At 43.2% G+C, this 26,164-nt stretch overlaps 1 protein-coding gene across 1 annotated transcript in view; it reads left to right on the top strand.

Annotated features, from left to right (window-relative positions):
• AP4S1 (adaptor related protein complex 4 subunit sigma 1) overlaps window positions 1–26,164 on the top strand; it is a 60,265-nt gene that overhangs the window by 16,470 nt on the left and 17,631 nt on the right. Inside the window, exons 2-5 of the mRNA XM_073577825.1 lie at window positions 9,008–9,167; window positions 11,610–11,696; window positions 12,894–12,962; window positions 22,040–22,051. Of these exons, the coding sequence (XP_073433926.1) occupies window positions 9,030–9,167; window positions 11,610–11,696; window positions 12,894–12,962; window positions 22,040–22,051 (306 nt within the window). The 5' untranslated portion in view covers window positions 9,008–9,029. The remainder of the gene's footprint in view (window positions 1–9,007; window positions 9,168–11,609; window positions 11,697–12,893; window positions 12,963–22,039; window positions 22,052–26,164) is intronic.

The following is a 26,164-nucleotide window of genomic DNA, read 5'->3' on the forward strand; positions in this document are numbered from 1 at the left end:
TTGTTTGGTCATACAAAAAGGTGTTATGCATGGAGGCTAAAAAACATAGCATTCCAAGAAAAACACTTGCTACCCACAGTAAAATTTGGTGGAGGTTCCATCGTGCTTTGGGGCTGTGTGGCCAATGCCGGCACCGGGAATCTTGTTAAAGTTGAGGGTCGCATGGATTCAACTCAGCATCAGCAGATTCTTGACAATAATGTGCAAGAATCAGTGACGAAGTTGAAGTTACGCAGGGGATGGATATTTCAGCAAGACAATGATCCAAAACACCGCTCCAAATCTACTCAGGCATTCATGCAGAGGAACAATTACAATGTTCTGGAATGGCCATCCCAGTCCCCAGACCTGAATATCATTGAACATCTGTGGGATGATTTGAAGCGGGCTGTCCATGCTCAGCGACCATCAAACTTAACTGAACTGGAATTGTTTTGCAAACAGGAATGGTCACAAATACCTTCATCCAGGATTCAGGAACTCATTAATAGCTACAGGAAGCGACTAGAGGCTGTTATTTTTGCAAAAAGAGGATCTACGAAAGATTAATGTCACTTTTATGTTGAGGTGCCCATACTTTTGCACCGGTCAAATTTTGTTTAAATGCAGATTGCACATTTTCTGTTAGTACAATAAACCTCATTTAAATCCAGAAATATAACTGAGTCCATCAGTTATTAGATATATGAAACTGAAATAGCTGTTGCAAAAACCACAATTGTTATAAAGAAAAAAGGTTAACATTAATAGGGGTGCCCAAACTAACATATGACTGTAGATACTGGGATAAGATATTCAGTCCCATTGTGAGACCATATTCAGGTGCAGTGGGCCCTGGGTTCCTTCTGATGCATGACAATGTTAGGTCTCGTGGCTGAAATGTGTCAGCAGTTCCTGAATGATGAAGGCATTGATGCCATGGAGTGGCCTGCCCGTTCCTCAGACCTGAAAACAATCAAGCACGTCTGGTACATCATGTCTTGTTCCATCCACCAACGCCACGTTGCACCACAAACTGTCCAGGAGTTGACTGATGCTTCAATCCAGGTCTGGGAGGAGACCACTCGGGATAACATCCGCCTCTTCAGTAGCATGCACAGCCGTTGTAGGGAGGTCATACAGGCACGTGGAGGCCACACACACTACCGAGCATCATTTCCTTGTCTTGAGGCATTTCAGCTGAAGTTGGATCAGCTTCCAATTAGATTTTCCACTTTGATTTTGAGTATCATTCCAAATCCAGACCTCCATTTTATATTAATTTTGATTTACATTGATCGTTTTCATGTTTTATTGTTCTAAACCCACTCCTCTATGTAATGAATAAAGATTTGCAACTGGAATGTTTCATTCTGTGATATCTTGGATCTGGTATTTCAGTGTTCCCTTTATTTTTTTGAGCAGTGTATTTCCGGGTAATTTGTACCGCACAATGAGCGCTGAAAATAACAAAATCAGACAAAGATATCAGAATCACATTTTTTCTTTTTCACCATTTCATTATACATGGAATTTTTTTTTTCAACTTATCCTGCAAGAAAACGAGCCCTTATATGTCAGTCAATTGAAAAATAAAAAAGTTACGGCTCTTTGGAAGGAGGGAAAAAACCTCAAGTGCAAAAAAAAAAAAAAAAAAATCATCTAGCATATTTTTACTGTAAATTTTTATTAGTTTAATTACAAGGTATGAAGTAAATATGGTCTAATGCTTCTGCTGTGTTGGGTGGTCACAATGATATATTCACAGCAGCGAGCAAACAACACTTGTCATCCTGACACATGGCCTTGCACATATGCTCCCCACCTGTTACTGGGCTTGCACATGTCCACCTGTCGGGTTATAAATCCCATCATATCCTGCTAGCCATACTGAACAATATGTGCTCAAAGCTAGCTGTAAGTCAGTGTCTGGCAGTTTTAAGCCCTTCTGTAAAAAGTGATTTCAATTTTTAACAAATTGTCATGAGTGAACGTGATCGGATAAGGTGTTAGGCAATCCCTTCATGTGTTGCGGCTATCGAACAGCAGGCATATTATTCCAGCACACCGAAGACACTCAGCAGACGAGCTTGCTTGGATAACACCTTATCCAAGAATGTACTCTCATCACTACTTGACATCCTCCTTATACACCTGTGGCCTTTGTGTCTACCTTAGATCCATCTCAGACTGAGTGTCATGTGTGGCTCTTTCATGGTGTCAAGTGCCAGATTTGAGAACACCATAAAGTGTTAGGTGAACAACCACTGCTCCACTTCCTCTAATATGTCATTATTTGTACAGTGGCATGTAAAAGTTTGGTCACTCCTGATCAAAATTACTGTTATTGCGAACAGTTACTGTAAGTTGAAGATGAATTTATCTCTAAATGGGCTAAAGTTAAAGAGAACACATTTTCTTTGCATTTTAGGCAAAACAAAATATTGTAATTTTTTACATTTTGAAGAATTACAAAAGGTATATGGGTCAAAGCAAAAGCTTGGGCACCCTTGCAGATTTGTTTGCTCAGATATCTTTGACCAAGTTTTCAGACCTTAATTAAGCCTGTTAGGGTTATGACTTGTTCACTATAATCATTAGGAAATGCCAGGTGATGCAAATTTCCTAGCTGTATAAAAACCCAGCCTCCTCTAAACTTTTGCCAAAAAAGTCCATGGGTTTTTCTAAGTAGCTGCTTAGCACTCTGAAAATGGAAGCCCGCAAAGCAGAAGAAGGCCTTTAAGAAGATGGCAAAGCATTATCAAGTTGCCCTTTCCTCCGTTTGAAATGTACTTTTGAAATGGCAGTTACCAGGAACAATGCAGGTCAAGATAAGGTCTGGAAGACCAAGCAAAATTTCAGTGAGAGCTGCTCGTAGGATAACTAGAGCGGCAAATCAAAAATCACCATAAAATTTTGCATCAGAAGAATGCAAAAGAACATCTAAAAAAGTCTGGTGCATTTTGGAAACAAGTCCTGTGGACCGGTGAGGTTAAAATAGAACTATTTGGCCACAATGATCAAAGGTATATGTAGAGAAAAAACGGCATATAATTTGAGGAAAAGAACTACTACTTGGACAACTCCTTCTTGATCAAAATGTTTGACCCACTTACAATAATAAAGCCTATACTCACCTCATGTACCGTTCCTGCGGTGTTGGCACTTCGTCTTCCAGGGCTCTCGGGCAATCTGCATCGTCGTCACTGTCCAACTCTAACATGAAGAGGAAGTCTGGACTGTAGCTGATCTCGGACTTGCTCTTCCTGCTCAATTTGACAGGAGATTGGGACAGTGACGCCAATGCTGACTGGGCACCGATGTCGCAACAACCGCACAGGAGATGGAATGCCTCGGCATGGGAGGGGAGTATAAACTTTACTATTTTATCCGGGCCAGGCGAGGGGTATGAGAATTGTCCTATTGGACAACTTTTTAAAGTATGGGAGTGGATTAATCATGCTTAGGGGTTGTGTTGCAGTCAATGGCACTTGGAACATTTCACAGGTAGTGGGAAGAATAGATTCAATTAAATTTCAACAAATTCTTGATGCAAACAGCACCATCTACAAAAACGCTGAAGTTGAAAAGAGGATGGCTTCTACACATGGATAATGATCCTACACACAAGTCACAATCCACCATAGACAACTTCAAAAGGCGCAAGCTTTTACAATGGCCTTCACAGTCCCCTGATCTGAACGTCATTGAAAATCTGTGGCTAGAACTCAAAATAGTAGACAATGCAAGACGGCCCTGGAATCTCACAGAACTGGAAGAATTCTCCAAAGAAGAATAGATGAAAATCCCTCAAATAAGAATTGAAAGACTCTTTGCTGGCCACAAAAATCTTTTATAAGCTGTGATACTTGCAAAAGGGAGTGCTAATAGGGAGTAATCATGCAGGGTGCCCAAATTTTTGCTTACCTTTTTGTAATGTTTAAGCCCTTAATGACCAGAGGTATTTTTGATTTGGCATTTTCATTTTTTACTCCCCTTCTTACCAGAGCCATAACTTTTTTCATTTTTCTGGTCAAAATGGCCATGTGAGGGCTTGAGGGGATGAGTTGTACTTTTGAACGTCACCGAAAATGGGAAAAAAAATTTCAAGTGCGATGAAATTACTAAAAAGTGCAATCTTACAGTTGTTTTTTTTTTTTATCATGTTCACTAAATTCTATAGGTTCTTTTTGAAGTGGTGAAAAAAAAAATCCAAAGTTTGTAAAAAAAATAAAAAATAAAATAAAAAATTGCTCCATTTTCCGATACCCGTAGCGTTTCCATTTTACATGATCTCGGGTTGGGTGAGGGCTTATTTTTTGTGTGCCGAGCTTGCGTTTTTAATGATACCATTTTGGTGCAGATACAATCCTTTCATCACCCTTTATTGCATTTTAATTAGTGATGAGCGAGCATACTCGTTACTTGAAATTTCCCGAGCATGCTCGTGTGAGCTCCGAGTATTTGAATGTGCTCGGAGATTTAGTTTCTGTCGCCGTAGCTGCATGATTTGCGACTGCTGGTCAGGCAGAAAACATGTGAGGAATGCCTGTTTGTTATGAAATCCCCACAGGTATTCAGGCTGTGTAGCAGCCGCAATTCATGCAGCTACGGCGACTAATTTTAATGCAGTGTTGAGGCGACCAAAAAAAGTAATCTGGCGTTTTGACTTTTTTCTTGTTACGCCGTTTAGCGATCAGGTTAATTCTTTTTTCATACTGATTGGGCGATTCGGAACGCGGCGATACCAAATATGTGTATATTTGATTTTTTTTTTTTTTTTTATTTTGTTTTGAATGTGGTGAAAGGGGAGTGATTTGAACTTTTTTTTATTAATGTTTTTAAAAACCCAGATGTGATGCAACAAGGGGATTAATAAAAAAAATAGACTGGAAAACAAAAAGATCCTTGCCAAAAGCGAGCATGTGTGCCGATCAGTGTTTTGTGTCAGCAGGGCGATCATCAGGGCATTACTGCTCTTGCTTCTGTGTTGGGCCCCGTGAGAAGAAGTACACAGGGTGGGTCCGGACCCAGTCCAGGGCCCCTCTTTTGTGCTTCTGTTCACTGGATCCCATGGTGTAATAAAGTGCTGGGCGCTGTGGCGCACACCTCGGCGCTGGGAGATTTCCCAGAACTCCATGGCCGTCAAACCTGAACATCTGCATAGCTCCTGCTGCTTTTTCTGGACTTCTGGTAACTTAATGATGACCTAGTCGCCTTAGTGCATCTATGGCCATTGCCAGGACACCAGAAGCAGAGCTGCGCCTGCAGAGTATCGTCCCTGAGGTATGAAAAACATTTTTTTTTTTTTTTTTTTAAATTACCTAGTTAGAGAGGCTGGTACTGAAAATGATGAAGTGAGGTGGACTACAAAGTGAGGATGGGGTGACTAGAAAGGAAAGGAAAGGAAAGGGGGCGGGGACTGCAAATGAAGTGAGTTGGGAGGGGGACTGCAAATGATGAAGTGGGGGAGAAGGGGACTGCATATGTTGAAGTGGGGAGCACTGCAAATGATGAAGTGATGGGAAAGGGAACTGGTATTAAATTGAGGGAAAGAGTACAGGTGCTAACTTACATATTTATTAGGTGGGTAAAGTGGTTATTAATAGCTAGAATACTTACTTTGTGGGACACTGTCCATTTTTTCTTTACTTTTATTTGTGCAGTCAGTACATTGAAGAAGGTCGTTTGAGACCGAATTGTCTGTACTTATTAAATTTGTTCCAAAATTCCTCTGAGTGCCAAATTTTGATAGTTATTAAATATATCTGACCATCGCCTCTATGTAGCAGAGCCGATCTAGCTATGGCAGCTTTTAGTCTCCTATGGAGACTATTGAAGCATGCCAAAAGTAAAAAAATTGCGTTTAAAAATATAAAAATTTTTTTTAAAAAATCTAAACGTTCAAATCACCCCCCTTTTGCCCTATCTAATATATAAAGCACAAAGTGTGTATGTGTGTGTGTATGTCCGGGATAGGCATTCACACCGTCGCAGCTACAGCCAAAAAATTTAGCACAGTCACACGTCTGAACCCCAAGAGCGTCCTAAGCTATGTTGTGAGGCGAAATTTTAACCCCGCGCGTTCCAATTCACCAAACCATTTTGCCCCTGTCTACATAATGGGGAAAAAGTGTGTGTATATCAAGCCCCGCCCCTCATTATGTCATAATGTCCCTATCTACATAATGGGGAAACTGTGTGCGTATCAAGCCCCGCCCCTCATTATGATGTCACAATGGTTGCCATGGCGACACTGATGTCAACAAGCCCCGCCGCTCATTATGATGTCATAATGGTTGACTATGGGATGGAGGATGTGTGATGGGTATATGGGCACTGGACTGTGGGATGGAGGATATGTATGACGGGTATATGGGCACGGGACTATGGGATGGAGGATGTGTGATGGGTATATGGGCAATGGACTATGGGATGGAGGATATGTATGACGGGTATATGGGCATGGGACTATGGGATGGAGAATATGTATGACGGGTATATGGGCACGGGACTATGGGATGGAGGATGTGTGATGGGTATATGGGCACTGGAATATGGGATGGAGGATATGTATGACGGATATATGGGCACGGGACTATGGGAGGGCGGATATGTATGATGGGTATATGGGCACGGGACTATGGGATGGAGGATATGTATGATGGGTATATGGGCATGGGACTATTAGATGAAGGATGTGTGATGGGTATATGGGCACTCGACTATGGGATGGCGAATATGTATGATGGGTATATGGGCATGGTACTATGGGATGAAGAATATGTATGATGGGTATATGGGCATGGGACTATAGGATGGAGGATATGTATGATGTGTTTATGGGCATGGGACTATGGGATGGAGGATATGTATGATGGGTATATGGGCATAGGACTATGGGATGGAGGATATGTATGATGGGTGTATGGACACGGGCCTATGGGATGGTGGATATGTATGATGGGTATATGGGCATAGGACTATGGGATGGAGGATATGTATGATGGGTGTATGGACACGGGCCTATGGGATGGTGGATATGTATGATGGGTATATGGGCACAGGACTATGGGATGGAGGATAATTATAATTTGTTATAACTAACCACAGTTAGTTACTATGCCCGGGCAGCGCCGGGCTCTTCAGCTAGTTCAAAATAAAACAATAAAAATAAAATCAAACATACACATATTCGGTATCATTGCTTTCAGAATCGCCCGATCTATCAATTAAAAAAAAAAAGGATAAACCTGGTCGCTGAACGGCGTAGTGAGAAAAAAAGTAAAAACGCCAGAATTACATTTTTTTGGTCGCCGCGACATTGAATTAAAATGCAAAAACGGGCAATCAAAAGATTGTATCTGCACCAAAATGGTATAATTAAAAACGTCAGCCTGGCACGCAAAAAATAAGCCCTCACCCAACCCGAGATCACGAAAAATGTAGACGCTACGGGTATCGGAATATGGCACTTTTTTTTTTAAGCAAAGTTTGGAATTTTTTTAATCACTTAGATAAAAAAAACCTAGACATGTTTGGAGTCTATGAACTCGTAATGACCTGGAGAATCAAAATGGCAGGTCAGTTTTAGCATTTAGTGAACTAAGTAAAGGAGCCAAACAAAAAACAAGTGTGTTTTTTTGCAGTTTCATCGCACTTGGAATTTTTTCCCGTTTTCTAGTACACGACATAGTAAAACCAATGGTGTCGTTCAAAAGTACAACTCGTCCCGCAAGAAATAAGCCCCACATGGCCGTATTGACGGAAAAATAAAAAAGTTATGGCTCTGATTTAGGCGCTCAGCAAGGCACGTGGCTCCGTTGTCTTCACTATCAGAAGTAATCCGGGTAGCAGGCATAGCTATGGCGCTCCTAGCTATAGGGATCGGGCAGGAACCCCGGGTTATCCTGCAACAGTTCTGTGCAGCTACCTTGTTTAATAAATGATTAGATGTGGAATTATTTAGTTTCTGTGTAGCATAAGCCACTATTTATTTCTTAGCTTGTAAGTGTATGGGAGGAAGAGCGTTTGGCTAAATGGTTGTTGTTCATCTACCTACAGTAGAGTATATTGGCCCCTGTGATTTATAATGAGAGACATTTTCATGAATTTGTGCGGGGTCAATGCGCGGAAGATCCCAGTATATTATGCCATGAATTTGCTTCAGACTTTACCACTCACAAAATTGTAATAAATCACATAGTGTTCTAAAAAAAAAAAGAATTAGAGTGATGTGCTTCATTGACTTGTCAATGCTTTGTTTAAATATCATGTTTTGGGTGCGCAGACATTCCCCAGAAGGAACCATTACTTTAATGCTACCAATCTGAAACTTTGGGCTCCAGAAAACCTGAAAAGAGCTTTGAGTCCAAAGTTTCAGATGTTGGCATCTGTTGACCTCATTGAATTGAATGGCTGAGGAACATCTGAAGATGTTCCAAAAGCAGTAAAATAGCACCTAATGTATTTGCCCGAACATATGGGTTCCTCAAGAAAACATGGAAGATTAGAAGACAGGACAAATCTTTGCCATGTCTAGGAACCTACTCCAGTTGTTCAAAGGCTTGCAATGACACTCAGTAGACCCAGGTCCACACAAGCTGCTCTTAGAAGGATTCGTACACATGTGAAAAAAACAAACCTAGACACTTTCTCTTAGCTTTGAGTTCTCCTAGCTTCCTGCAGTCACCAGGACTGGACACAAGTCATAGCCGTACTTGCCAATCTGCCGTTCGTTGTGGTGCCTGTAAGCTCTACTCCTTGGGCGCTGCCCCCTGCTGACAGGACGCCTAGATCTGGCATCTGTATGATGATCTCTACTTAGCTCCTTGTTAGAAGAGACGACAGCGATGTGGATATGCTGCAGCCACTGTGCTTTTCTCTGCCGAGCAGGAGTAGCTTTCTTCTGAGAGAAATGGATGTTGGTGCTGTTATTGACGGTTCTACACAAATTGTAGTGAACAATTGTTTGAGTTAAAGTAAAAGATATTTTTTGGCTAACTTTCCTTTGTTTGTCCCATTGTAGGAATTGTTCTTCACTGGCTGAGATGATTAAATTTTTCCTAATTGTTAACAAGCAAGGACAGACTAGGTTATCTCGGTATTATGATCCTGTGGTGGTTCAGAGGAGAACACTGTTAGAATCTGAAGTCATCAAACTGTGTCTGTCACGCCCCAAAGATCAGGTACGATTGTACTGTATACAAAGCCACATGCACCATTATAAAAACAATATGGAGGAGAGCTTGGTGGCATCGCTTTGCACTCATTGTAAAGAACAGTCTCCACAGTTCCTCACACCTCTCTACCGCTTCTAAATTGTTGACAGGCTACATCGGTGGTGTCACAGCTGCCCACTGGGCTCAGCGGCTTGTTCCATTTACAGCCACATCACCACTGAGACCAGTGATTGGCTGCAGTGGCCGCATGCGCTGTAGTCATAATGTCACCACTGCAGCTTATCAACAAAGACTAAAGCAGCAGTGGGCAGAAAACATGAGAAACTGCTGAGTTTGTCATTTTCAACAAGTGCAACCCAATACTGTAAAAATCTATTATCTTAAAACAGCTATTATATACAAGTATACGAGTATATACTTGTTTAAGATTTGGGATGTAAAGTGAACTGACATCCTTTAGACATATTAGCCTATCAGGCTTGTAAAAGTATTGAATAGAGCAGGGTAAAACCGAAATAAATGGAAAAATTGCTCGTTAGTTCTTTTAGTAAGGTGCTATATTATACAAAAGTTGGCCAAACTTGTTGATGTATACGGGTTTATCATCAAAATATTTCACCCCATTGACGTATCCTATATAAAAATATTAACTTTAGTTGTACTCACCTGCCGCTGCTCCCTGTGATTGTGTACAGGCTACAGCAGAACTGCCATGACTAAAGCGCTGCAGCCGCTTAGTACAGTGATTGGCTGCAGAGGTCAAACACTGAAGCTTGTGAACAATTACCGAGAGCAGCGGCTGAGAGCTAAAGAAAGGCAAGGCAAGTCCAGCTTAATTTATTACTTTTACACAGGGCAAGTTAAAGGAGAAAAACAATTTGTGGATGGAAAACCCCTTTACTGATAGATGCTGCTTCTCCTTTCTGCTTACTCCATGGTCTAATATATGGCTTCCGCCTGCCGTTGTTGGCATGTGGTTTTTAATGATGGGCCAGAAATCTGACGTCATCTACAGCAAAATAGTTCTATAATTATTACGGAAACCTGTCTGAAGAGTGAGGTATCGGGGAGACACGTCTCATTGTCTAGGTTTGCCCCTTACGTCTGTGTCCTGAAGAATGAGGTATCGGGAAGACACATCTCATTGTCCATGTTTCCCTTACATGTGTGTCCTGAAGAGTAAGGTATCGGGGAGGCACATCTCATTGTGTTGTTCCTCTTATTTTGAGTCCTGAAGAGTGAGGTATCGGGGAGACATGTCTCATTGTCTGTCTTTGCCTTACATGTGGGTCCTGAAGAGTGAGGTACTGGGGAGACGTGTTTCGTTGTCTGTGTTCCCCTTGCATGTGTTCACCGAAGAGTGAGGTATCGTCAAGAAACGTCTCATTGTCTGCGTTCCCCTTACATGTGTTCCCTGAAGAGTAAGGTATCGGGGAGGCACATCTCATTGTGTTGTTCCTCTTATTTTGAGTCCTGAAGAGTGAGGTATCGGGGAGACACGTCTCATTGTTTGTCTTTGCCTTACATGTGGTTCCTGAAGAGTGAGGTATTGGGGAGACATGTTTCGTTGTTTGTGTTCCCCTTGCATGTGTTCACCGAAGAGTGTGGTATCGGGGAGACTCTCATTGTCTGTGCTCCAATTACATAAATGTCCTGAAGAGTGAGGTATCGGGGAGACACGTCTCATTTTCTGTATTCTCCTTACATGTGTTCCCTGAAGACTGAGAAAATGACACGTCTACCCGATACCTCACTCTTCAGGAAAGACATGTAGGGGGAATACAGACAATGAGACATGTCTCCCCAATACCTGTGTTACCCTTACATGTGTGTCCTGGAGAGTAAGGTATCGGGGAGATGCATCTCATTGTCTGTATTCCCCTTACATGTGTTCCCTGAAGAGTGAGGTATCAGGGAGACACGTCTCATTGTCTGTATTCTCCTTACATGTGTTCCCTGAAGAGTGAGACAATGAGACATGTCTCCCCGATACCTCACTCTTCAGGAAAGACATGTAGGGGGAATACAGACAATGAGACATGTCTCCCCAATACCTGTGTTCCCCTTACATGTGTGTCCTGGAGAGTAAGGTATCTGGGAGACATGTCTCATTGTCTGTGTTCCCCTTACATATGTTCCCTGAAGAGTGAGATATGGGGGAGACATGTCTCATTGTCTGTGTTTCCCTTACATGTGTTCCCTGAAGAGTGAGGAATGGGGGAGACATGTCTCATTGTCTGTATTCCTCTTACATGTGTGTCCTGGAGAGTGAGATATTGGGGAGACGCGTCTCATTGTGTTCCCCTTTCATGTGTTCTCTGAAGAGTGAGGTATCGGGGAGACACGTCTCATTGTCTGTATTCCCCTAACATATATTCCCTGAAAAATGAGGTGATCATCGTGAGTAATCATATTTGTATTGCTCTAAATGTCTTCTCTTCCTTCCAGTGCTCCTTTATAGAGTACAAAGACTTCAAGCTGGTGTATCGGCAGTATGCTGCTCTGTTCATCGTGGTGGGAATAGATGAGTCAGAGGTAAGAGCTCAGCTGCTCTACCAGTGCCATTTATTGTACTTTGATACAGGACAGGAAAATGTGGTCAGAAAAGCCTCGCTGCGAATCACTGTAACAGGGATTATTAATACAGTGGTCTTTATTCGACGCGTTTCAGAGTTTCACAGAACTCCTTCTTCAGGAAAAAAACACCTGGTGGTTTATCCTGAGGAAGGAGTTCTGTGAAACTGAAACGCGTCGAATAAAGACCACTGTATTAATAATCCCTGTATAGTGATTCACAGCGCAGATTGTCTGACCACATTTTCCTATCCTGTGTCTTCTACGTCTGTCCCTCGTGGATCTGTGGTTCTGCAGCAGCGAATCCTCCATTGCCTGTTACAAACTCCACTTGGTGAGTGTATTACTTGCAATTGCTATCTGTACATCGGATAATGTACTATTGCGCTATTTCTCTTTAACAGCATTTTTAATCTATTGTACTCTAGCTCAGGTCATCCTCTGTGCGCCTTCTACTCTACTAGACTACAGCCCTTACATAGAATTGTAGATTTATGATAGGAAAACCTATAGCAGTGACTTTATATTCGTTATCAATGAGTTATTGGAGGAAAACTGTGGCATCCTGGCAAAATGCAGCCTCACATGATAATGCTCCCCTGAGGTTTGTCACAGATGCCCGATATGAGGGCCAAATCTTGTTAGTCATTGTGTAAATTACAGTGCCAGCCTCAGTGCCCCCAATGGTTGCAAGCATAATGCCTACTTGAAGGAGTCCATTCTTTTCATATTGATAAACTATCTTTAGTACAGGTCATTTTTCCTTATTGCAGGTTTATGAAAATGAATGTTTAAACTGTATTTTGTGATCAAATTGTGGATGTGTGGTTTGTTTGGCTATTTTCTTGCAGAAGGGGGCAAGTTTACCTTTCAAATAGTGTATCATTTATGTGTGTGGGTGCAGAATGAACGGGGATACAAAGGAATCACCGAAAAACAGTGTTTAGAAATAATAGAATAGATAGCGCCACCATTAGTGCTCTCATTAATGCTACCCATGAACTCCACCATGAATAACAGCCAAAATATCCACATGCGTGTCTACACTAGGGAATTTAGTCATGAGCTTGTTGAAGGCTTTGAGATGCAGCCAGTAAAAAAGAGACTCCAGGTGGTCCTGTCATCCTCACTCCTGATACCTTCCCTTTCTCTTTACAGAATGAGATGGCGATCTTTGAGCTTATTCATAATTTTGTAGAAGTATTGGACAAATACTTTAGCCGAGTGGTAAGTACACATTGTCATTGGAGACACGGATGTGTAAATAATCATTAAGAGTCTAGTACTAATGCTTTTTATGGGGGAACTTCTTATTCACTGATAATTTAATTGCTAAAATGAATTGATTATTTTATGGAGTCATAGAATGTTAAAGTTGGAAGGGACTTTCAGGGTCATCGTATCTAATCCCCTGCTCAATGCAGAATTCACTAAACCATCTCAGACATATGTCTGTCCAGCCTCTGTTTGAAGACTTCCATTGAAGGAGAACTCACCATCCTTCGTAGCATCCGGTTCCACTTATTGATCACCGTCAGTGTCAACGTTTTCTTCTAATACCTAATCTGTATTTTCTCCCTTTCTGTTTCATTCCATTGCTTATTGTGTTTCTATGTGCAAATGAGAATAATGATAATCCCTCTACACTGTGACATTCCTTCAAATATTTGAAGACCGCTATTAAGTCTCCTTTTAGGCTTCTATTTTGCAAGCTAAAGATTCCCAGATCCTTTAACCGTTCCTCGTAGACATAGTTTGCAGTCCGCTCACCATCCTGGTAGCTCTCCACTGATCTTGCTTCAGTTATTAAATATCTTTTTTAAAATGTGGTGCCCAGAACTGGACACAGTATTCCAGATGAGGCCTGACAAAGGAGAAGTTAGAGGGGGATTATTGCGTCATATGATATAGACTCTATGCTTCCCTTAAAGGGAACCTGTCAGCACTTTTTGGGCTACCAGCTAAAAATATTTAATTTAGTGTCACCTATGCAGTGCGCAACTACTTCTTTTACCCCCTGACTCCCCATGTATCATCCATAAATACCTTTTTTATTCCTCCTGCGCAATGTGATAATCTATTCTGTCTGGTCCGATGGGCGTGGCTTAGTGTCCGTCTCTCCCCCTTCCTCTGCTTGCTGTACGTGTTCCTTGCTGTGAATATCACAGATTGCATACAGTTTTCGTGCGTGCCCAGTATGCTTTGCCCAATTGTGAGCAAAGCAGAAAAGCAGTATTGCTCATGCGCTGGCATACACGCTTGCTTTTTATGGCCCGGAAGTATTTCGCTGCCATTTCTGTGTTCCCTGCCGGCTCATGCACAATACCGCTTTTCAGCTTTGCCCAGAGTTGGTCAAAGCATACTGCGCACACGCGAGATGCCTTTCCAATGCGCGCACATGAAAACTCTGCACGATCGCCAAAATTCACCGCAAGGAATGCGTAGAGCAAGCGAGTAGGGGGGGAGAGATGGAAACGGAAACACGCCCATCAGACCGGACCGAACATATTAGCATACAGTGCGGGAGGAATAAAAAAGGTATTTATGGATGATATATGGGGAGTCAGGGGGTTACAGAAGTAGTTCTGTAATGCATAGGTGACACTAAATTAAATGATATTTTTATCTGGTAGGGCAAGAAAGTGCTGACAGGTTGCCTTTTTGCTGGTGCATCATACTGTTAACTCATGTGCAGTGTGTGATCTATTGGTATACTCAAGTCTTTTCCACACGTGCTGTTGCTTAGTTCTATTCCTCCCATTCTGTGAATGTAATTTTCATTTTTCTTGCCCAGATGTAGAATCTTGCATTTCTCCCTGTTAAATACCATTCTATTAGTCGCTACCCATTGTTCAAGCTTGTCTAGATCCTTCTGAATCCTTTCTCTCTTCCTCTAGTGTTAGTTATCCCTCCTAACTTTGAATCGTCTGCAAATTTGATTAGTTTACCTTCAGTTTTGTTATCTAAAAATATTGAACAACACTGGGGCCAGGACAGAGCCTTATGGCACCCTACTTGAAACACGCTTCCAATTGGATGTGCAACCATTCATTGCCACTAGGGTTGATCGAATAACTTCGGATAAGTGCTTATCCGAATAGCTGCATCGCTTACCTGGATACCTGGAGCGCTCCCGATAATCAGCTGTCCGGTGCCACAGTTGCATGTGTCGCGGCTGTGTGACAGTCACAACACATGCATGGAGAGCCCAACCCTTTCAGTATGATCACTGAGCCAGTTATGAATCCACCTAACCGTAGCCTTGTCAATCCCATACTTGGTCATTTTTTTCAATAAGGATAGTGTGAGATACTTTATCAAATGCTTTACTAATGTCGAGATATACTATATCTACCACATTTCCCTGATCCACCCAGTCAGTGATTGCATCATAGAAGGAAATTAGATTAGTCTGGCATGACTTGTTTGCTATAAACCCTTGCTCTGGATAATTACTGTATTCTTTTCCAAGTACTTACATACATGCTGGTTAATAATTTGCTCAAAGATCTTTCCTGGTATAGAAGTAAGGCTCACTGGCCTGTAATTTTTTGTCTCCATCTTCTTTCCATTTTTGAAGATAGGGACAACATTTGCCCTTCTCCAATCTTTTGGGACTTCTCCTGTTCTCCAGGATTTTTCAAAGATTCTGGCTACTATTTCTGCTAACTCCTTCAGTATCCTAGGATGTAATTCATCTGGACCAGGAGATTTAAATTGATTTAAATGAGCTAAGTGTTCCCTCACCATCTTTCTGTTTATATATAGTGTGGATTCCTTTATTCCTTCAATGGCACAGTGTAGATAAGTGTAGGAAAATACACAGCATGTGCACAGCGTTTTCCAGTTTACCATTGAAAACAATGATACTGTACAACGCACCTAAATCTGCTGCGAACCCGCAGCTGCAGGAACGCTGTGCATCCGCAGCAGTATCCACACTGTGAGCACATACCCTAAGTTCCTTGTAATCCGAGGCTCACACTTCTCATGTGCGTTTGCTTCTACATTTTAGTGAATTTCTCAAATTCTATTGAGAGATAGATGGAGGCAATCAATATTTTGTTTTTCTTAATTCATTTTTATTAGGTTTCAACTTTAGCATGCAAAGTCCTAACATTGCATCATATGAAGTATGTGCAGAACAAAAGACATAGTGTAGAGAGAATATCAGTTGCCTTCTATACAATTCAATAAATGCTATGTACAATAAGCAAATGCTCACCGCAAGATCTTCATAAAAGAGAAGGAACCACCAACAGAGATCTGTAATCTTCAATGTTATTGCTTATTGATATGAAATATAAAAAAAAAAAACTAGATGGGCATTTCCTGAAGGAAATACATGGTGCTTGAACAGCGCTGCCAGCTTTACAGCAGTGTATCAGGTGTCGACTATAAGAAAGTAAATTTAGAATATGAATGTTGTGTATAGTGATGGCACAACCTGGGATGGGTTGTATTTGAAGCCAATGGGGGTGATGTAGTGATGTCACCATCATATAATATTGGGTGCAGGCTAAAGGACCTGCGTGATGTCACCACCATTTCCTTCATTGTGGGTCCCAGCGTCCCCTTGATGAAATAAACAGGGTCCGGACACTTGTGAAGAACAGGTAGACTGTCGTAGGCAGAGTCTGTATGTAAGAAATTGTGGCTGCTCAGTTTGATTTATTGATTTCACTAGAAATTCACTTTGGCCACTTGGTAGCCACTTTAGCACATTTGGCACCTCGGTAGCCACTTTGGCCACTTGGTAGCCACTTTGGCACATTCGGCACCTCTGTAGCCACTTTGCCTACTTGGTAGCCACTTTAGCACATTTGGCACCTCGGTAGCCACTTTGGCCACTTAGTAGCCACTTTGGCACATTCGGCACCTCTGTAGCGACTTTGGCCACTTGGTAGCCACTTTGGCACATTCGGCACCTCTGTAGCCACTTTGCCCACTTGACAGCCACTTGGTAGCCACTTTGGCACATTCGGCACCTCGGTAGCCACTTGGTAGCCACTTTGACGCATTCGGCACCTCGGTAGCCACTTTGGCCACTTGGTAGCCACGTTGGTACATTCGGCACCTCAGTAGTCACTTTGGCCACTTGGTAGCCACTTTGGCACATTCGGCCCCTCGGTAGCCACTTTGGCCACTTGGTAGCCACTTTGGCACATTCGGCCCCTCGGTAGCCACTTTGGCCACTTGGTAGCCACTATGCCACATTCGGCACCTCAGTAGCCACTTTGGCCACTTGGTAGCCACTTTGGCACATTCGGCACCTCTTTAGCCACTTTGGCCACTTGGTAGCCACTTTGGCCACTTGGTATCCTCTTTGGCCACTTGGTGGCCACTTGGTAGCCACTTTGGCACATTCGGCACCTTGGTAGCCACTTTGGCCACTTGGTAGCCATTTTGGCACATTCGGCACCTCGGTAGCCACTTTGGCACATTTGGCACCTCTGTAGCCACTTTGGCCACTTGGTAGCCACTTTGCCACATTTGGCACCTATGTAGCCACTTTGGCCACTTGGTAGCCACTTTGGCACATTCGGCCCCTCGGTAGCCACTTTGGCCACTTGGTAGCCACTTTGGCACATTCGGCCCCTCGGTAGCCACTTTGGCCATTTGGTAGCCACTTTGGCACATTCGGCACCTCAGTAGCCACTTTGGCCACTTGGTAGCCTCTTTGGCCACTTGGTAGCCACTTTGGCACATTCGGCACCTCGGTAGCCACTTTGGCCACTTGGTAGCCACTTTGGCACATTCGGCCCCTCGGTAGCCACTTTGGCCACTTGGTAGCCACTTTGGCACATTCGGCACCTCAGTAGCCACTTTGGCCACTTGGTAGCCTCTTTGGCCACTTGGTAGCCACTTTGGCACATTCGGCACCTCGGTAGCCACTTAGGCCACTTGGTAGCCACTTTGGCACATTCGGCACCTCGGTTGCCACTTTGGCCATTTGGTAGCCACTTTGGCACATTCGGCACCTCGGTAGCCACTTTGGCCACTTGGTAGCCACTTTGGCACATTCGGCACCTCGGTAGCGACTTTGGTACATTCGGCACCTCTGTAGCCACATTCGGCCCCTTGGTAGCCACTTTGGCCACTTGGTAGTCACTTTGCCACATTCGGCACCTCTGTAGCCACTTTGGCCACTTGGTAGCCACTTTGGCACATTTGGCACCTCGGTAACCACTTTGGCCACTTGGTAGCCACTTTGGCACATTCGGCACCTCGGCAGCCACTTTGGCACATTTGGCACCTCTGTAGCCACTTTGGCCACTTGGTAGCCACTTTGCCACATTCGGCACCTATGTAGCCACTTTGGCCACTTGGTAGCCACTTTGGCACATTCGGCCCCTCGGTAGCCACTTTGGCCACTTGGTAGCCACTTTGGCACATTCGGCACCTCAGTAGCCACTTTGGCCACTTGGTAGCCTCTTTGGCCACTTGGTAGCCACTTTGGCACATTCGGCACCTCGGTAGCCACTTTGGCACATTCTGCACCTCTGGATCCACTTTTGCCACTTGGTAGCCTCTTTGGCCACTTGGTAGCCACTTTGGCACATTCGCCCCTCGGTAGCCTCTTTGGCCACTTGGTAGCCACTTTGGCACATTCGGCACCTCTGTAGCCACTCTGGCTCCTCGGTAGCCACTTTGGCACATTCGGCTCCTCGGTAGTCACTTTGGCACATTCGGCACCTCGGTAGCCACTTTGGCCACTTGGTAGCCACTTTGGCACATTCGGCACCTCGGTAGCCACTTAGGCCACTTGGTAGCCACTTTGGCACATTCGGCACCTCGGTGGCCACTTTGACACATTCGGTACCTCGGTAGCCACTTTGGCCACTTGGTAGCCACTTTGGCACATTCGGCACCTCGGTAGCCACTTTGGCACATTCGGCACCTCGGTAGCCACTTTGGCCACTTGGTTGCCACTTTGGCACATTCGGCCCCTCGGTAGCCACTTTGGCCACTTGGTAGTCACTTTGCCATATTCGGCACCTCTGTAGCCACTTTGACCACTTGGTAGCCACTTTGGCACATTCGGCCCCTTGGTAGCCACTTTGGCCACTTGGTAGCCACTTTGGCACATTCGGCACCTCTGTAGCCACTTTGGCCACTTGGTAGTCACTTTGGCACATTCGGCCCCTCGGTAGCCACTTTGGCCACTTGGTAGCCATTTTGGCACATTTGGCCCCTCGGTAGCCGGTAGCCTCTTTGGCCACTTGGTTGCCACTTTGGCACATTCGGCAACTCGGTAGCCACTTTGGCCACTTGGAGGCCACTTTGGCACATTCGGCACCTCGGTAGCTACTTTGGCCACTTGGTGGCCACTTTGGCACATTCGGCACCTCGGTAGCCACTTTGGCCACTTGGTAGCCACTTTGGCACATTCGGCACCTCGGTAGCCACTTTGGCCACTTGGTAGCCACTTTGGCCACTTGGTAGCCACTTTGCCACATTCGGCACCTCTGTAGCCACTTAGGCCACTTGGTAGCCACTTTGGCACATTCGGCACCACGGTAGCCACTTTTGCCACTTGGTAGCCTCTTTGGCCACTTGGTAGCCACTTTGGCACATTCGCCCCTCGAAGTGTCTGCGTATTCAGAACAGGGGATCGATACCAACTTTTCTTTCTCTTGCTCAGCACATACTGTTAGTATTTTGTCCATTCCCAATGACTAATATTAGGTTGAATTCTTCCTCCCATGCCTGCTAGTACCCTAATGGGTTGGATTGTTTGTAAGAGGTGAGAAGGCCCGTACTGTGGACAGTAGAAGGGCCAGTGTGATGGACTGCAATAAGAGACATCCACAGGAAGTGAGAGACATGCAAACTTCCCATGTGGGTTTCAGTGAGCTCACATAGGAGCATAATTGTAAGTAGGTGAACCACAAAAGATGTATCCTAGGACAAGCACTTTGAAGGGTCAAAAAGGAAGGAACTGTCAACCCCTCTGGCAACATATGAGAAACATATGTTCGATCTCAAGAAGGCAAAAAATTCAGCTCTCGGGGCAATCAGGATTGTTATTCAGTGGCACCATAGGACTTACGTACGTGGAGAGAGCAGTGATAGGAGTAAAATTGTCCACAGAGTTAAGAAATATGTTAGCTGGTAATGCTCCCACCAGTTCACCCAAGGTAGAGAAGGCCTCCTATCTATCCTGACCTGGTTTCTCCATACCAGAACCAATGGACTGTTCTCACACACACTGCCGCTTGGTGTTACCTACCAAAATCTGGTAAGGCAAGAAAGGATCTGGCTGCAATTCCACAGTTTATGAGCACCCCAGATACATTTGTAGAGCTCTATAATTAAATGATGCAAAATCAGACAAGGCCATCGAATAGACACAGTTTAGAATCCATTTTATGGCTTTTATTCTGCCAAAGACTAGTGCTTCTTGTGATACACTGACAGATCTTAGTCAAGAATTTTTGATCATTTGGCCAAAGACATCCATATGTGGGTAGTCTCTCCTACAAGGATGAGGAACTTAAAGGGATATTTCAGTGTAAACAAATTGTCACCTGTCCATTGAGTAAGTGATAGCTATTAGTTCACTGTGGGTCCAATTGCTGGGACCCCCACAGGGCCCTCAGTGTCTTCCCACAACCCATTGAGCAGACCTCTGCTATCTTTCCTCAGTGCCATTCACCTTGAATTTAGCAACAGGGCAAATGCACAACCAGCGGATAAATGATAATTTGTTTAAACCATAATACCTCTTTATGGGTTAGCATTAGCACCTTTGCCCTTCTTTCTACCTATCTCGGGTCTTACCTGCTTGCCAGTAGGGACTCATTCAGATCGATGTTATCTCAGACCGCAATGTACGGACTGGCTGCTGGTCTCACAATCTGAGCATGACCGCTTCATGTATTTCTATGAGGCTGTCATACTCAGGTTGTGAGAGCCACCGGCCAGTTGGTGCATTGCGGTCCGAGATCGCACTGATTTGCATGGACATCTGAATGAGCAAAAATGGTGAGATCCTCCATTATGTGCTTGCAGACCTTTCTTGAAACTCATGTCTCATATGCATTCCTATCCACTAATTTCATAACCCTTCCGAGAGCCTGTGAAGAAGAAAACCTTATATGCAAAGCGTCATCTCACACAGCTTTCCTGTTAGTCTACAACTACTGTTTGGTAATTTGGAGAAAATTTGAGAATCATAAGAGTCTTTCTAGAAGATGGGGGGTAGGGTCTTCAAAGCAATGAGCACATAAACAATACTATATTAGTATACAGATCACTAGTGTTGGGTTGTCTGCCAGTTTCAAGTAATCTCAATGGCCAGTATTCGATAACGTTACAAAACAGATGCATACAGGGCGTAGAGTAAATTAAATTGGCCTTATACTTTTACTCAATGCGTCTAATGTCTCATTCAGTTTTTAATTTTTTTCATTAAAATGTTTTGTTTGTTTTTAACTAAAAATCTTGTATCCAAATATCATAGCCTGACCAAACAGAAAAACAGGTGTGAACAGGTGCAAGCTAAGAGAGCTACTCTATATAACAAATTAAAGGTGCCCACTGTAATGCTTTAGTATGAAAACATGGACTATATAATTGGAATTGCATTGCTGCTCTAGAAAATAGGAAAAAACAAATACTTAGAGCATAAATTGGCCAATTTATATACGCCTAACAGACAACGACAAGGCGACTTTCTTTGCTGGGAACCTACCCTAATATGATATTTCTCCTGGGCTTAAGCCTACAAATATATGGGTAGGTAGGATCAAGCTATGATTAAAACCGCCAGAGGCGCCATCAGAAAGCCTGTGTATCATATTTGGTTAGGTTCCCAGCAAAGAAGGTCACCTTGTCGTTGTCTGCTCGGTACACATGAATTGGCCAATTTATACACTACATATCTTCATTTTAGCTTATTTTCTAGAGCAGCAATACAATTCCAATTATATATTCCGTGTTTGCATGCTGTAGGGTTACTTACTGCAGCTTTAACTTGTTACTTACAAATTCTGTATAATCCAGCAAAGGTTCCAGGTTGCACATATTGTCAGATTTCATGGAGCCAATAGTGCTGTGTGCAACATTACTGTTCCTGTGATAATGATCCTAGTGTAAGTCATTTGTAAGTCAAGTTATTGAATGAGAAGTTCTCCAGAGCGTCTTGACTCTTGTAGTGAACGGAACCAGTGACGCAAGTGTGATCATAAGAATATTTAATAAAGTCATTAAAGATTTTTTTTTCCAGAAATTGAATGTATGTTATTAAATTATTAACTAGAGATGCTTTCTGACACTGACGTCTTGTTTTTCCTTTCCAGAGTGAGCTGGATGTATCCTTTTCTAAAATTTGGCATCTATTTTATGCATATTGAGACATGACGACTTATTATAAAGCATTTAGAATATTTGTCTTCATTGGTGAAGCTGCACAGAAAAATATCAGAATATGGTTACATACTCGGTGTATGATATACTACGCTCTTCTGAAAACAGTGACAAGGATGTGGTACAATTACTTTTTATAAGGCAGCAAAGGACAAAATCTAAATTTTGTACACACACAAAAAAGAAAATAAAATAGGTAATACTAATTACCAGAGATTCTCTTGCAGCCATTGTGATAGCATCACCAAGGAATTAGACTTGGTTCAATAGAAAAGAGCCATAAAAGATGGGCCATGATGCCTGCAAGGACATGAGATTATTGATATGTTTAGGCCCTGATTTATCAAAGCAATATTGACAGAATCCTGTCTTGAATTTGCTATGAAACAGCGCAAAAATTTAGCGACTTTTTTTTTCCTCCGTTCTGCCAAAATGAGCAAGATGGGGGCGCGGTGAGGACATGATGCCACAACTCATCATGAATTAGTCAGGAACTGGCGTAAGATTTGTGCCGAGGTGCACACTACTTGTTTCATGTATCAGGAGCGTCAGACTTCAACATGCCTCTTCGAGACCGGAGAGAAACCGTGGGTCTTAAGGCCTGTTTCACACATCAGTTTTTTGCTTCAGTTAAATTCCGCTAAAATGGCGGACAATGGATCCGTTCTTGAACTGATGACAACGAGAGAGAGAGAGAAAGAGAATTTTTTAGCCGCCAAAACAGAGTTTAGGGTTAAATTTCCGAGCGAGGCAAATCCTCTGGGCATGCGCAATGTCAAATGCAGATCCGGCTGCCGAAAAAACGTTGCATGGTCCGTTCAGGCATGTCGGCGGACGCCAAAGTTTTGGCGGATCCGCAAAATAACGGATCGAACGGATGGCCATCCGTCAAGATCCGCCGGTAATGCAACTCAATGGGAAAAAAAACGGATCCGCCAAGCAAAATGGCGGATCCGTTTTTTTTGCACAACGGCAGATTTTGACGGATTTCAAAAAACTGATGTGTGAAGCAGGCCTAATGAATAGAGGACTTAGTTTTCAATTGTGCCAAGTGTCCACTTGACAGCATCGCTGGAAGGTGTAAAGAATATTCACATGAGACTGGAGAAATGTACATTTTAGGCGTTTGTAGCTAGTGAATATGGCAATTAGACTTTTGTATTCTAACCGCTAGGGGCCAAAAGTAATGCCATATGCACAACACAATGCACTGAAAAACCTACTGTAGGTTTTGATTGAAAGAAGAGAGCTTGTGTCATCTGTGACCTTGTATAGAATGTTAAGTTCTGCTGCTAAACACTCAGGTTTCTCTGTAGGTATGGTCCACAAAAGACTTTCAGAAGATAGATTTGCACTGCATACCATGAGCCAAAGTATGCTCATGGCCACATTGTTGCCTGAATCTCAAGGGAAGCAATTTGTTCATTCCAGTTAATTTGAACAAAAGGTATTTGCGGGCCTTGGCAATGTGTTTGATCAGATCTGCTAGATCTCATTCAGTAACCCTCGAAAATATTCTGTGTGAGTTTTATTGACCTAGCTGAGATTGCCCTAGGGACTTGAGTGATTGCTGAAGTATTTGGGAGAAGATAGGGAATTTTAGAAATAGGCTTCTTACTGTCAAGTAGCTGCATCTGAATTGTTAATTTATAACAAGGATAAGGTTATCCACTTTGTCCTAAGTAATCTGATTTCTTATGGCAAGGTGTCGGTCAGTTACCAACTCATAGCTGGATCCAAACCATTCCTCAGAGATCAGACAGAAGAACAATAAGGGGTGCCTGAAAGGTGACAGGGCCCATACAAATTTCAGGAGTTAGAAAGTTATGCCCTGGGCCATTTTTGTTTTTCGCTGCCCTTCTGTAACTTCCCTTTATGTAGCCCGGACTCGTTTTAGTGTATGGAGCAGCAGAGGTGGCTTGAAGCTATAATTGAAACTCCATAGCCACAACATTTGATTTATAAATCTCCTAAACCAATAGTGACAACAGAAATGGCCTATTATTGGGAAGCCTGCAGATTAAGGGATGGCCGACCACAGGAAATGTAGATGGGATTGGATTGGCCCCAAAAGACCTTTATGTTGCAATGTAGGACGATGACCTTGTGTTTTTGGGCTCTCTTTTTGCGGTATGGTATACTGAATGGTTAGAAGAATGCATAAAGGTAAGTGAAGAAAAAGGTCCATAGAAAAAATTCCGCAGAGATTTCTTGTAGGGGAGAAGGCAAAGATGTGCAGAGCAAATAACTTGCAACTAAATTGGACGCCTCACTAACATAGCATGTAATCCATTAGATGAGCACTGATTTTACCTGCTTCATCTAGTTCTCTGAAGGTTGTCATATTTGGTGATGATGATGCAGCAGTAGCTAGAAGGTGCCAGAGGTAGATGGGGCTGATATATCAAGCCTTCCACTTGGGAACGGGAAATGCCTGAAGTCAAGAAAACTGCCAAAATTGTAGGGATTGATGAAAGGTCCTCTTGGTCGAGCGGTTTAGGAAATGAACCTGAGCTGAAGGCTGCAGAAAGGTGCAAAATGGTAATGATGAGAGTCCAAGAGGCGGGAGAGTTCATCAGAAGAGGGATCTCAAAAGAAGTATTGCACTTAGAAAAGGGGGCATACTCCCAGACTTGTAGTTAACTGTATCGGGTGAACACAAAAAATCACTATGGACCTTAATCATCTTTTATCAGTACCAGATACTTGACAACAAGGAAGGGGGAACAGTTACAATGTTTCAGAAATGTTCCTTCTTCTCACAGTGGCCCAACCTTTTCGGTTTATAGAAATTCGGGTTCAAAATGACTGCTTATCTAATTTCATTGCTAATATACAGCCGGTGAAATAAGTACTGAACACATCGCCAATTTTCACAAATGTGACACTAGTCACGGACAGGCCGTGAGCCAGGGAAGTCAAACGTTCTAGAGTCAATACCACCAAAAGAGCATGTAGTAAACCAAGGGAAAATACGAAGTCGTAAGTCAGGTCACAAGCCAGGGTCAGAATACCAGAGAATTAGCGGATAAGCAAAGGGGCAATAACAAACGGGTAGTCAGAACATGGTCCAAAAGTAGCAGCAGAATATCAGATGCAGAGAAGCAATAACAAACAGGTAGTCAGAACATGGTCCAAAGGTCAAAAGCAGAAGATCAGAACTTGCAGCACAGGGATCAGGGGACCACACACCAGACAGCACAGGCTTAGAACAAGCTTTTGACTGGCAGTGATCTGGGCCAGACATCTCACCTAAATAGCAGGGCAATTACCAAGAACAGGGAACACCTGTGGAAATCTCTGCACCTTCCAATGTGAGATAGGTCAACCGAGCTGTCAATCAAAGCACCGACAGCTCAGCACGTCCCAGGATAGGATAGGATGACAGAGCTGTCCATCACTGAGTCCCAGACACTCTGAACAGAGGAATCATGACAAAATATTTCTATAAAGGTGCATTTGATATGAAATTCTCACCAGATGTCAGTAACAACCTATCCATCCACACAGGCAAAGAAATCAAATCATAAATGTCCATAAGTTATGTGTAATAATAAGAAATGACACAGGGAAAATGTATTGAACTTGCTTACTGAAATGTAGTTAATACTTCATGCAACAACCTTTGTTGGTGATGACAGCTTCACGATGTCTTCTGTATGGAGAAACTAGGCACAGGCATTGCTCATGTGTGATTTTGGCCGATTCTTCCACACAAATACTCTTCAAATACTGAAGGTATCATGGGCTCCTTCTTTGAACTCTTAGCTTTAGTTCCTTCCATAAATTTTCTGTGGGAGCCAGGTCCGGTGATTAGCTCGGCCATTCTATCAGCCTTATTTTCTTTCTCTGAAACCAACTGAGAGTTTCCTTGGCTGTGTGTTTGGGATCATTGTCTTGCTGAAATGTCCACCCTTGTTTCATCGTCATCATCCTGGTAGATGGCAGCAGATTGTTATGAAGAATGTCTTGGTACATTTGTCCATTCATCCTTCCTTCAGTTATGACATTTCCAAGTCCCATAGGCTGAAAAACAGGCCCATACCATGATGTTCCCA

The sequence above is a fragment of the Dendrobates tinctorius genome, unplaced genomic scaffold (assembly GCF_039654945.1).
Source record: "Dendrobates tinctorius isolate UK_male_01 unplaced genomic scaffold, ASM3965494v1 ptg000057l, whole genome shotgun sequence".
Lineage (NCBI taxonomy): Eukaryota > Metazoa > Chordata > Amphibia > Anura > Dendrobatidae > Dendrobates > Dendrobates tinctorius.